Here is an 11,330-nt window from a genome sequence, read left to right as displayed (position 1 = left end):
CGGCTTGGCAGCGATCTGATATCACTCCGCCGCCCGACCACTAGGCACCTCGCCGACGACGCTGGAAAATGGACTGATGCCATGGCTTTCGCGGGGGTACGCATCGCCGCTAGCTCTATCTCCCGTCCGCGCTGACTCTGCTGCAGTGGAAACCGTTCAAGTTCTTCGACGTCTCCCAAGTCAAGCTCCCGGACGCGTCGCTGTTCGATGTACCGCCCCACTCCCCACCCTCATACTTCCCGCCCTGACTCTGTTGCAGCAAGGGAACATCACCAGTGTTGCGTCCGGATCCGACAATGTCTTCCTGGGCAGCCAAGATGGCGTCGTCCGCATCATCTCGAGCGCCTTCAAGGTCGTCCGCGAGTTCCAAGCCCATGAAACCGGCTCCATTCGATACATGAAGCAAGTCCCAGGCACCTCGTTGCTCGTAACGATAGCCGAAGACCTCTCGAGCGAGCCAACCCTGAAGGTCTGGGCCCTCGACAAACTGGAGAAAAAGACCAACGCTCCGCGCTGTCAGTCTACTCTCACGATTCACAATGGAAGGAAGCAGTTTCCCGTAAGCCACCGCGCGCTCTCAAGGCCTGGCTCCCACTCACACAGTTATAGGTGACTGCTTTCGCGGCCATGGATGATCTGTCGCAACTCGCTGTTGGCTTCGGGAATGGGTCTGTGACTGTCGTGCGAGGAGACCTTATCCACGACCGTGGCGCGCGCCAACGAACCGTTTTTGAGACCGAAGAGCCCGTAACCGGCATAACCTTCAGAGAGGGCAGCATCACCACGCTGTACATTGCCACGACGGGTCGCATATCAACATTGGTTATATCTGGAAGAGGCCAAGGACAGCCGGCCCGCACGCTGGACGAGACAGGCTGTGGTGTAGACTGCATGACCGTCGACAGATCAACCGGGGACGTCATTGTTGCCCGTGATGATGGTCTTTACTGCTACGGGCTGGGTGGCAGGCGTTCATTTGGTGCATATGAGGGGCCGAAGAAGATGATCGGCACCTACAAGGATTATACTGCCGCCGTGTCCCCTCCAAAAGCGAATACCATCACGCGTGCAGTGAGGGCTTTCGGCGGCAGCGCCGCCGACGATCTGTTCTCTACATCCAATTTCACCATTCTAGACACCGACCTGAAGATCATCGCTCATCAAGAGGCTCTGCCATCCGGGGTCCAAGCTTTGTTTGTCGAGTGGGGGGATCTCTTCGTACTTACTCAAGACGGCAAAGTACATTTATGCCCTATTCGTCCCTGCCCAGATTTACTGACCGCTTGCAGCTCTTCCGATACCATGAAAAGTCATTCCAGCAAAAGCTCGAACTCGTCTACCAGAGGAACCTCTATGTGCTTGCAATCAACATGGCCCAGAAGGCTGGCGTCGACAAAGCAACGCAGAATGTAATCCTCAGGAGATATGGCGATCACCTCTATCAGAAGGGCGACTATGATACTGCAATGCAGCAGTACCTCAAGGCGATCGACAACACCGAGCCGTCCCAGGTTATCCGCAAGGTATGATCTCTAGAAATCGTGTTGGAATTGAGCTGACGTGGATCAGTTTCTCGACACGCAACGAATCCACAATTTGATTGAATATCTCGAGGAATTACACGAGCACCAAAAGGCAACTCCGGATCACACAACTCTACTTTTGAATTGCTATGCCAAGCTCAAGGATGTCGACAAGCTCGAGGCGTTCATCAGGTCGCCTGGTGATCCAAAGTTTGACCTCGACACTGCCATCGCCATGTGCCGTCAGGGTGGCTATTTCGACCAAGCAGCCTTTCTGGCAAGGAAACACAACGAGCATGAGCTGGTAGTCGATATTCTGATCGAGGACTCGAAACGATACGCGGAGGCACTTGCATACATCTGGCGCCTCGAACCCTTAACTGTACGCAAAAAGCCATTCGTGTGAGGGTAGAACAACCTAGCTGACAGTCACCAGGCCTACCAGAACTTCATGAAGTACGCCACCGTCCTGCTCGAGCATTGCCCAAAGGATATGACCCAAGTCTTTATTGACTACTATACCGGTCATTTTCAGCCGAAAAAGGATGCCGTGGTTATACCTGACGCCCCGGTAACCCCGGGCATGGGAATCGTCAGCAACGCCACAACTGCCGTCCAGAATCTGGCCGCGCTTCTCCCCTTGCCTTACATGAACGTCAACGTCATTTCTTCACCAGGGTCCGGCGATCAGAGAACGACAGCGAGCCAAGCACAGATTGTCGAGACTACCGTTGATGAGCCTGCATCAGAGTACAAAGTTCCTAAGCCTCGCACAGCTTTCTCGTCGTTCGTCGACCACCCCAATGAGTTCATCATCTTCCTTGAAGCTTGCATCGACTCGCACAACATAGGCGAGGAAGACAAGGTTGATCTCTATACTACATTGTTCGAAATGTATCTGCACACGGCGGCCAGCGCGAGAGATGGTGATAAAGAAGAGTGGGAGGGCAAGGCCAAGAAGCTTGTTGAGGGCAAAGACGTAAGTGCCATGCTAAGTTCCACTACCGCAATCCTCTAACCATACCGCAGATCCCGATTGACAACTCCAACGTCCTGCTCCTGTCGGAGTTGACGAACTTCAAGGACGGAACTATCCTTGTCAGAGAGCAACAAGGTCTTCGTGCCGACATCTTCCGAGCCTACACGTCGGCCAAAGATACGCCCGGCGCAATCAAGGCACTTCGAAAGTATGGGCCAGAGGATCCTTCCCTGTACCCCACCGCGCTTGCCTACTTCACGTCATCTCCAGCCATTCTAGAAGAGGCGGGCGACGAGCTCGACGCCGTTCTTCGCAAGATCGATGAAGATGGTCTTATGGCCCCCCTGCAAGTCATCCAAACGCTGAGCTCCAATGGCGTCGCTACTATGGGCATGATCAAGAAGTACCTCGCCACGACCATTGATCGAGAGCGCCGCGAAATTGCCAACAACCGTAAGATGATACAAACCTTTACCTCGGATACGGCGACGAAAAAGCAGGAGCTAGAGACGCTCAACACCAAGCCCATGGCCTTTACAGCAACTCGCTGTCCGTCATGTCCCCACCCACTTGATCAGCCTACCGTTCACTTCATGTGCGGCCACAGCTTCCATCAGCGTTGTTTGAACGTCGACTTCGAGCGTGATATTGAGGATCCAACAAGCGGTGTTGAATGCCCGATCTGTGCACCGCAGAACGCGACCATCAAGGCAATCAAGAAAGCCCAAGAGGAGAGCGCTGAGAGGCATGATATCTTCTTGGATGCATTGGGGAAGAGTAGGGATAAGTTCGGAACGGTCAGCGAATGGTTTGGAAGGGGTGTCATGAGTGCTGCGACCACGGAGTAGATAGATGCGAGAAGAAGTTGTTTGACGAATGTACATGAACTGTTGCATAACCATATCCCTCCGCCACGCGCATGCCCAGCGAAACCAGTCAAGTTTTCTTACACGCCCAGTCCATCAGGTAGGTCTACTTTTCCTTTTTCACTGGAGGAATATCATAGAGCGTGCGATCCCCCTTCGGCTCGTTCTTGGCTCCCTCCACCTTCGGTTCGTTCTTGGCCTTCTCCGCCTTCACCTCGGTCTTGGTTGTCATCCGCTTCATCAATGCGATCGGCACATCGGAGTCATTATCCCCTTCGGGTTCCTTCTTCACAAGCTCCTTAGTATCCGCCTTTCTCTTCTTCGGCCTAACCTTCCCGTTGTCTTCTCTGTCGCTCCCTCCTTCCTCCTTCTTCGCCGGGAATTCCTCATCATCATCACCATCATCATCGTCACTGGCATTGGAATTGGCATTGGCATTGGCACCCTTCTTACCCGCCGTCGCCACCCTCTTCCTCTTTCCTCCGCCAGTTTTGTCCTCCGCCGCCGCCTTGGCACCGCCGCCGCCGCCGTCACGAGACTGGGAATCGCCGTCATCGGCAGAGGAAGCGCCGCCACCATTATTTTTGTCTTTGTTGTTGTTGCTCTTGCGGGGAACGGGCTTCGCCCCCTCGCGAGCATCGCGATAACGACACCAGCGCATGCGGGCGGCGTGGCCGGTTTTGATGCCGTGCTCCTCGGCGATGACTTTCCAGTCGATGTACTTCACCTCCAGCTGCTTGAGCATGGAGTACATGAACTCGGCGTTTTGCTTGTCGGTGGGCATGGCGCGGATATGGTTGGTTCGGCTGGCTTGTTGGCTCGGTGTCGGCTGATTGGTTGGTTGGTTGGGTGGAGGAGGACCGTCTGTTGCAATGGTTTAGGGCTATTGAGAGTGGAAAATTCGGATCGTTTACTATACCTTTTGAACGAACTTTCACGCACGGTTTACGTGCTCGGGATCGCTGACGGGAGATGAAATGAAATGAACGGTTATGGTGGTAGTCGGGGCTGGTATAAGTATCCGAACCACTTTGGGGAACGGCGGTGTGTGTGAGGAGCAAACGCCCAGCTGCATCAACCTTTGCCGACAGATGGAGCAATTTCTTTGTGGGATCCGGCATGTTTCGGGAAGCATCCAGCCGGATCTTCAGGCGGATGTTTCGGTTGTCGGGAACATGCAGCTGGCGGTCTACACGGTACGCAGCTTTCATGTGATGTTGCTATGCAAACGGTCTTGCACATCTGCGTGCCATACTTGGTTTTACCGAGAACAATCGGGCGGTTGTTGTGGAAAATAATGTAAAGACTGTCGTTCAGCAACAGTTCGTGTTTTCCTCCCCGGAAGAAAACCCCCAGGAAAGGCATGCTAAGAAGCTATGAAAGCAACTAAAAGAAAAGACTTTTTTGCATTGGCCAGGGCTCGAGCCTGGGACTTATCGGCGGGCATTCTTTCCTTGGTAGTAAATTTCCCTAGGCGAAAGTATGGGAACGCACTCAGCAGCCACGAAGATCGGTACTCCTGCTTGCTGTAGTCCCGACGTATTTGACCACTAAAACACCAACGCTTTGATGAACGTATGGTGGATCTGGGGATAACAGAAATTATGTGTCCTCAATTCAATGAAAAACGCAACGGAAAGCCTCCAAGCTCAATGTCTAATCTTTTTTATTATCCTTCAAAGCATGTGTAGCTATGTCTTTGCTGTTGTGTATACATCACTATTTTCTCTGTACACGGTCCGGAACTCAGCCTAATCACGACAACGCCTCGGAAACACGGCTCTTTCTTCGACTAAGCACGATACTGCTCCCACATGCTGTATATGCGGGTCTCCTGGTTAGGAGTGAACTCGGTGTAGCAAGCACTGGAGTCAAAAAGGTCAGTCTCGTATCAAAGTGTTGAGATTGATTTTCAACGTACTCATCGGAGTAGCCCATGTAGTTGTGGACGGGGTCCAGGCCGGAGTCGCTCGGGCACGAGTCCCTCGTGGTGGGGCAGCCGGTCTCCCAGCCCGACTGGGCGGGGGTATCGGCGATGGAGTCGCCGGCGCCGGTGCAGCCGCCCTGGAAGGTGTGGTACAGGCCGAGCCAGTGGCCGACCTCGTGGGTGGCGGTGCCGCCCAGGTTGTACGGCGCCTCGCTGCCGCCCGGCACGGACTGGGCCATGATGGAGGCACCGTCGAGGTAGTAGTCGGTCGAGCCCTCGGCCGCGCTGGTCGGGAAGTAGGCGTAGCCGAGCGCCTCCTGGTCGAGCGTGCGCTGGAAGTACAGGTTGAGCGTCTTGTAGTCGCCGCGGCGCAGCTCCCGCTTCATGGCCAGCTCGTTGCCGTCGTCGGCCCAGCTGCGGTTGATGGTGCGCGTCGTGCCGGCGTGGGTGAAGGAGATGCCGTGGGGGGCGTAGTGGGCGTTGAGGACGTCCAGCTGATCCGCAAGCATGGCGTCCTGGATGTAATGTCAGACGGTGGTCGTGGCAGTTCTCACATCTAAACGAGACTTACAGTAATGTAGCCGTTAGCCACGCTATTGCTTGCTGCAACAACGTGGAACCAAGTGTCGACGGTGATGCTGCCCGACTGACGAGCCGAGATGCCAGCCTCCCTCGCAGCCGCTTCTCTCAAGCCCATCTCACGGGAGACCTCGAGAAGTTCCTCGGACGGCTCGGGAGCAGCGCACCTGTCGCGGGCCATGGCGGTGGCTGCCATCATGACGGCGACGAAAGAGATCTTGAATTGCATGGCTGGGAGTTGGAGGCGTCCGCCAAAGTATCTGATGTGGGAGAAGTCTGAAGAGATTGCGGGATGCAGTCAGTTGCATGCCGTCAGCCATCTTCTTTATAGTCTTCTGTTCACGCTGGTGCAATCAAGTTTCAATGGAATAAAACACATTGCTCATGGACTCGCCGCGGTGTGCAGTGGAGAGCCTGAGTCTTGCTTCCTTCCCCTTTCGTGCTGGTAGTTCGTATGACGGTCCGAGAAGTAACGCCTTCGCAGTTGAAAGAGTCTTGGTGCCACTGGAACTTCAATGCATTGGAGTGTGGTTTACGAGCGTAGGTGGTATCATCCCCACCATTTGGGCTTGGCAAGGCGGTGAAAGTGGGCGCCGCGAGGAGGAATTGATTTAAGGTCCCGCGGCCAAGCATCTTGGACGTTTTTATGCTTGCTCAGGTCCAGTGAGCAGGCGAGGCGCGACGGCGGCTGCCAAGCTTGATGTTCCGCTTATCAGTAGAAGTCCGTTGCCAAGTACGGTGGCCTTGCTTGAATAGGCGGGTAATAAGGCTGCCAAGTGAATGCTCGCTTACTGGCACAAGGCGACCGCGTGATAGACTCTAAAGGCGTCAGTTCGACGAAGAGAATCTGGAGAAAAGGAATGATAAGCCGGGGGTAAATTCCCCGAATCTCAACTGTTAGCCGCACTCGGTACCATCGAGCTTTGGCACAGAGGAGCCCAGGGCAGGAAGAGCCTTGTATTCGGCCGAGGAACAAGCCTGGCCGTGCATTTCTTGTACCTACGCTCGTATTCCACGCGCCGCATATCAGGCCCAAGCTCCAAGATACACCACTTCACAATATTGCCTCGTCCACCACAACGCGTTCCACCTCCTCACCAAAGATCCTATCCAGCATCTCCTGTGCAAACCTCTCCTCACCAGGGCTGCCAACGCACCTCCTGATTCGGTTGCCCGCTTTTCTTCCTAGCCAGTTCCCCGTATCTCCCGGCACCTCCCCCCTTTCGCCATCATCGTTCCTCAGCCTTCGCTCCCTTCTATCCACTACACACATGCCCCTCGTCCACTGCCCGCTCGTCTCGACCCTGATGTCCTCATACCCGTCGTCCTCATCCGGAACGCCTGCGCGATCCTCACGGCCGGAGGCCCACTTCCAGCGCGGGTCGTCCGGGGTCATGGCGTACCACACGCAGAGAGGGTCATGCAGAGAGAACGAGACCGTCTCCGCCACGGTGTCTCTCTCGGAGCTGGACAACCCTTCAACCTTGCGGAAGGTGCTGCTGACGAAAACGGACGCCCACGTAGCGAGCGGCGAACCGGCGGCGTGGTTGGCGGCGATGGCGGCGTCGAATTGGCCACGGGTGAGTTCGTGTTTGTGTGTGATGTCTGCGGAGGGGAGGAAAGGCGTAAGTCATATCCAGCGATGCTCGAAAAGCCAGACACGTTTCGGGAGAGGGCCGGGCCAGTGGAAGAGGACTCACCGAGCGGGAACAAGGCAACCTTGAGCTTCTTGCTTAGATTCTTTGGGTAGGGCTTCAAATGTTCGTTCTCTTTACCTGGTGGGGTAGGCGGTATCGGCGGCATCGTGCTTTCAGGGAGAGCGCTCGTGAGGGCATAAACACGCGCGGCAGCAATGCTGTCGGCGTACGTGTTGAACTCAGCTACGGGAGTAACCTGGTTGCGTCTGTTTAGCGCAGCTCTCAACGCTGTGTCCGGCGCCTTGATCAAATTGAAGGGCGGCGGTCGCTCGGGTCTGGCCGATGAAGCTCTTTGGGGTGGAGGGGGTAGTACATTTCCGGTCTCGGCAATGGTGCCGCCCATGACGACGACTTCTTTTGCGCGCAGGAACGTCTCCGGGTCCGTGGCAGCGGCCAGAGCGCAGTTCGTCAAAGGTCCAACGGCGATGATAGAAATGGTGTTCGGCTCGTTCTCACGAAGCAGGCGTAGGATTTCCAAGTGTGAGCGTTGTGCTGAAGGGGCAAACAGCGCGTTCGGCTGTTGGGCCTCACGCACAGCTGCTATCGTCTCCGCATCAGACGAAGATAGAGCAGATGCAAAGAGGTTCTTCCACGTTTCCTCGGGAGTGAGGTGGGGGTGCTGATGGTTCAACGTGTCAGCGGCTGCATTGTAGGAAGCCAATGCAAACTTACGCTTGAGTGAATTCCACCCAGGCCGTCGGTCCCATCTGCTTGAAGTCAGCTTGACAGCCCCGCAAAGGAAGGAAGGTATTAGCATACGGAAGTAGTCGGCCAGCATCATCTGGTCCGCGAGCGGCTCTTCGGCGCCAACCGAGACTAGTGGCTGGATCAGCTTTTGAGTATTCGTCTCGAGCAGGGGCATTTAGTCTTACCAAGGGGCTTGTGGGCTCTTAACGCCTCAAACCCTTCCGGTAACCCATTTGCTTTCCTCCACTCGATCTCTTTCTCGATCCAATGGAACAAGGACACCGCGTTCCTCAGGCAGCTATTAAGGAGTCAGAAATGTTTGATGTTTGTGCTCACGGCTTTGCTGAAGAAAAGCTGAGCAAACGGAAAACGAATGCTCGTTACTGGTCGAACCACAGACTGTGTGGACTCCGAGGTTTGCATAATAGAGAGCGAGCGGAAGATGTACTCACTTCTGAATGTCGATGTTTCCGAACGTCAGGGAAACAAGGAGGACTTCAAGCTCTTCTTTCTTCGCTGCAAAAGCCAACAGCAGAGCGAGAACATCATCGACACCCTTTCGGTAACGCCCGCATCAGTAATGTTCTCTATTCTACCTGGACTCCACGACGCCTGAAGAGATGTGCGACTTTGCAGTCCTTGTTCTCGCGAAATGAGTCGGAATCTTTCTTTCCGACCAACATCATTCTGCAGGAATGGCATGCGTGCAAAGGACGCCATCCATTCCAGGATTCCGGCGAGGTCGCACCAAAAGCAGGCAAACGAACGGCAAAGGGAATGCAGTGACGTACCGGGTCGGTATCGATGATGATGCGACTCTTCGGCGCCATGGTGATACAAGACAGGGTTATACGAGAAGCGTGTTACGGATGTCTTGCCAGGTTGCGGGGGTTGGTATTATGTGGTGGGGAAAAGAGGTGAAGGTGTAGAGGGTTAGATCCACCATCTCCGCCTTCCGCCCATGGAATAGGCAGCGGCGGCGGGGCTCGGCAAAACCACCACGGCCGGAGCTGGCCGCCGCCCAACCAAGCATTAATAAGGGGAAATCCGCCGGCTGTGATTAGGCCACTTTGGTCGTAGGGAACTGTGGGCGGCTCCAGCTGGTTATCAAGGTTATCTTCTCGAATATTGTACTATTGGCCGAGACAAGGATTCTTTTCATGCTCTAGGGAGCATAGGTGCCATTGACGTTGAGCGAAGTGCCATAACAGCTTGATTTCCATTGCATGTGCAGAGACATGCTTCCTGTCCCTGAGCTAGAAAAAAGACTACAAAACGCCCACCGACTTGACGGTGCTGCTGCTGCTCCCAATGACCATGATGATGTACACGCTCTTATTTCTCTTCTTCCTCCTGCACCGCTTTTCTGGTGGTGGTGGTGGCGGCGGGAGCACAGCCCACGTCCGGCTCTCCCGCATCCCTCCACCACCCATGCTCCCGAAATGTTTTCCAAGAAGATAGCACTGCGAAATGGTGGCTTGCATAGAATCCGTCGCCGCTTAGTAGACCTTCTTCTTCTCGTCGACGCTGAATTGACCGGGGCCCATGTTGACCAGCAGGAGCAGACCGCCGCTACACTTTGTTAGTCTCTCTGAAACCCTCAGACGAGATCCGAGGAACTTACACGATGGACAGAATCTGGAAGAAATCGTACTTGGCGAAGTCCTTGTGGGGGTGGTGGGGGTGCAGCGTCCAGAAGTTGTTGACGAGGATGTTGAAGATGCTCAGAATGAGCACCAGCAGAACGGCGCTCAGCTTGGCCTTGAAGCCAACGACGACCATGACGCAGGCAATGAGGCCGAAGATGCTGACCGTGATGCGCCAGAAGCTCCACTCGCCCGACGAGACGAAGCCGACGAAGAGGAAGATCAGCAGCACGCGGCCTGCGAGCTGGAAGTACATCTTGCGGTCCTTCTCATCGAGCTGCGGCAGGCCGGCGGGCACAAACCTCTTGCGAACCCACGAGTCCGACAGCACCATGAGAAGACCGCCAATGACCGACAGGTTGCGAAGGAAGAAGTTCAGGTCGAAAATCAGCCCATAGCCCAGCGCCTGCGTCACGACCACGCCCAACAGCCCGCCCACTGCGTATTCCGAATGCTTGCGTCCGATGATCATGACCGAGCACACCGTCATAGCGATGACGTTGAAAATCAGGAACAGGTGCGTTATTCCGCTGGGAACTGTAGGGCGAGAAAGCTTGGGTTAGCGCCACTGAAGCTCTGTTGCCCAAGGACCGGGTGCGGCTCACTGTGTCTGTAGTCCTTCAGGTAGGTGAGCTGATCGCTCCACTGGGTGATGATGCGGAGCGCATCTTCCAGGAAGGTCACGACGATCAGGAAACGGCCGATGGCAGGGAGGTGCCTGTGTGCCCGTGTTGTCAGTCTTCGTCCGCTGCCCATGTGCTGTGCCGCAGAACAGGCCTCCCTGGAGCACTCACGGCTTGATGGGCTCGGAGAGAGTGTCCAGCCAGTCCTCAATCTTGCTCGTCTGCTCCCGAATGGCGTCCAGCGGGCTCGGGTCGCTCGTGGCATCGGACCGCTGAGGACCACCGAATGGCGACTGGTTGCCCAGGTGGTATCCCGCGGTTCCTGAATCGCAGACGGTCAGCGCAATGTGGGCAGGAAGCGAAGGGATTGTGGCGTCGCGGGAGACGAGGACGGTGGAGCTACGAGGTGGAGAGGGCGAATGCGGAATGGTCGAGTGCAGGCGGGGCGGGAGTCGAACCTCTTATTTGGGCCATTTTGTCGCGCTGTTGGAAAAGGAGTGGCCGTGTGAAGAGAGAACGGGTGCGCGGGCGGCGGTACTTGTACGGAGGCGGAGTCGGTGGTTGTGGTGGGGAGGGCAAAGTTCCTTGGGAGAGGACACGGTTGCTGCGTTTCGAGCCGCGAGATGCTCGAGCCGACTCGGGAGAGGCAAGCCAGGAACTCTAGGGCTGGGTCTTATATGAATACGGCAGGCAAAAGTGCGATGCTTTGTTGATTCTCGTGCCGGTCGCAGACAATAAAGCCGCGCGCACCTTTCAGCTTCGCCGCGGCGCCGCTGCAGAGCTGCTCTCGCGTGCTGCCCTTG

General features: G+C 55.7%; 5 protein-coding genes across 5 annotated transcripts; 1 reads left to right on the top strand and 4 right to left on the bottom strand.

The window, feature by feature from the left end:
* Window positions 1-81: 81 nt before the first annotated feature.
* On the top strand, window positions 82-3,350 carry VPS11 (Vacuolar protein sorting-associated protein 11; the record flags this gene model as incomplete). The annotated part of the gene is made up of 8 exons (XM_066776136.1): window positions 82-96; window positions 147-209; window positions 260-559; window positions 610-1,239; window positions 1,290-1,523; window positions 1,570-1,905; window positions 1,960-2,502; window positions 2,553-3,350. 8 exons carry the CDS (start codon window positions 82-84, stop codon window positions 3,348-3,350), a joined length of 2,919 nt encoding a protein of 972 aa, XP_066634017.1.
* Window positions 3,351-3,474: 124 nt separating this feature from the next.
* SLS55_004679 (uncharacterized protein) lies at window positions 3,475-4,029 on the bottom strand (the record flags this gene model as incomplete). The annotated part of the gene is made up of 2 exons (XM_066776135.1): window positions 3,475-3,970; window positions 4,022-4,029. The coding sequence occupies 2 exons, from the start codon at window positions 4,027-4,029 to the stop codon at window positions 3,475-3,477; spliced, it is 504 nt and encodes a 167-aa protein (XP_066634016.1).
* Window positions 4,030-5,160: 1,131 nt separating this feature from the next.
* SLS55_004678 (uncharacterized protein) lies at window positions 5,161-6,103 on the bottom strand (the record flags this gene model as incomplete). Its single annotated transcript, XM_066776134.1, has 3 exons — window positions 5,161-5,233; window positions 5,290-5,810; window positions 5,867-6,103. The coding sequence occupies 3 exons, from the start codon at window positions 6,101-6,103 to the stop codon at window positions 5,161-5,163; spliced, it is 831 nt and encodes a 276-aa protein (XP_066634015.1).
* An 825-nt stretch (window positions 6,104-6,928) lies between these two features.
* Window positions 6,929-8,433, bottom strand: SLS55_004677 (uncharacterized protein; the record flags this gene model as incomplete). The annotated part of the gene is made up of 4 exons (XM_066776133.1): window positions 6,929-7,479; window positions 7,575-8,190; window positions 8,244-8,278; window positions 8,331-8,433. 4 exons carry the CDS (start codon window positions 8,431-8,433, stop codon window positions 6,929-6,931), a joined length of 1,305 nt encoding a protein of 434 aa, XP_066634014.1.
* Window positions 8,434-9,757: 1,324 nt separating this feature from the next.
* ERV29 (ER-derived vesicles protein erv29) lies at window positions 9,758-11,001 on the bottom strand (the record flags this gene model as incomplete). Its single annotated transcript, XM_066776132.1, has 5 exons — window positions 9,758-9,830; window positions 9,883-10,441; window positions 10,510-10,622; window positions 10,699-10,849; window positions 10,986-11,001. 5 exons carry the CDS (start codon window positions 10,999-11,001, stop codon window positions 9,758-9,760), a joined length of 912 nt encoding a protein of 303 aa, XP_066634013.1.
* Window positions 11,002-11,330: the final 329 nt, after the last annotated feature.

This window comes from Diplodia seriata (assembly GCF_021436955.1).
Source record: "Diplodia seriata strain FDS-637 chromosome Unknown scaffold_4, whole genome shotgun sequence".
NCBI classification, from domain to species: domain Eukaryota; kingdom Fungi; phylum Ascomycota; class Dothideomycetes; order Botryosphaeriales; family Botryosphaeriaceae; genus Diplodia; species Diplodia seriata.
This window is presented reverse-complemented; position numbering and strand designations above follow the sequence as displayed.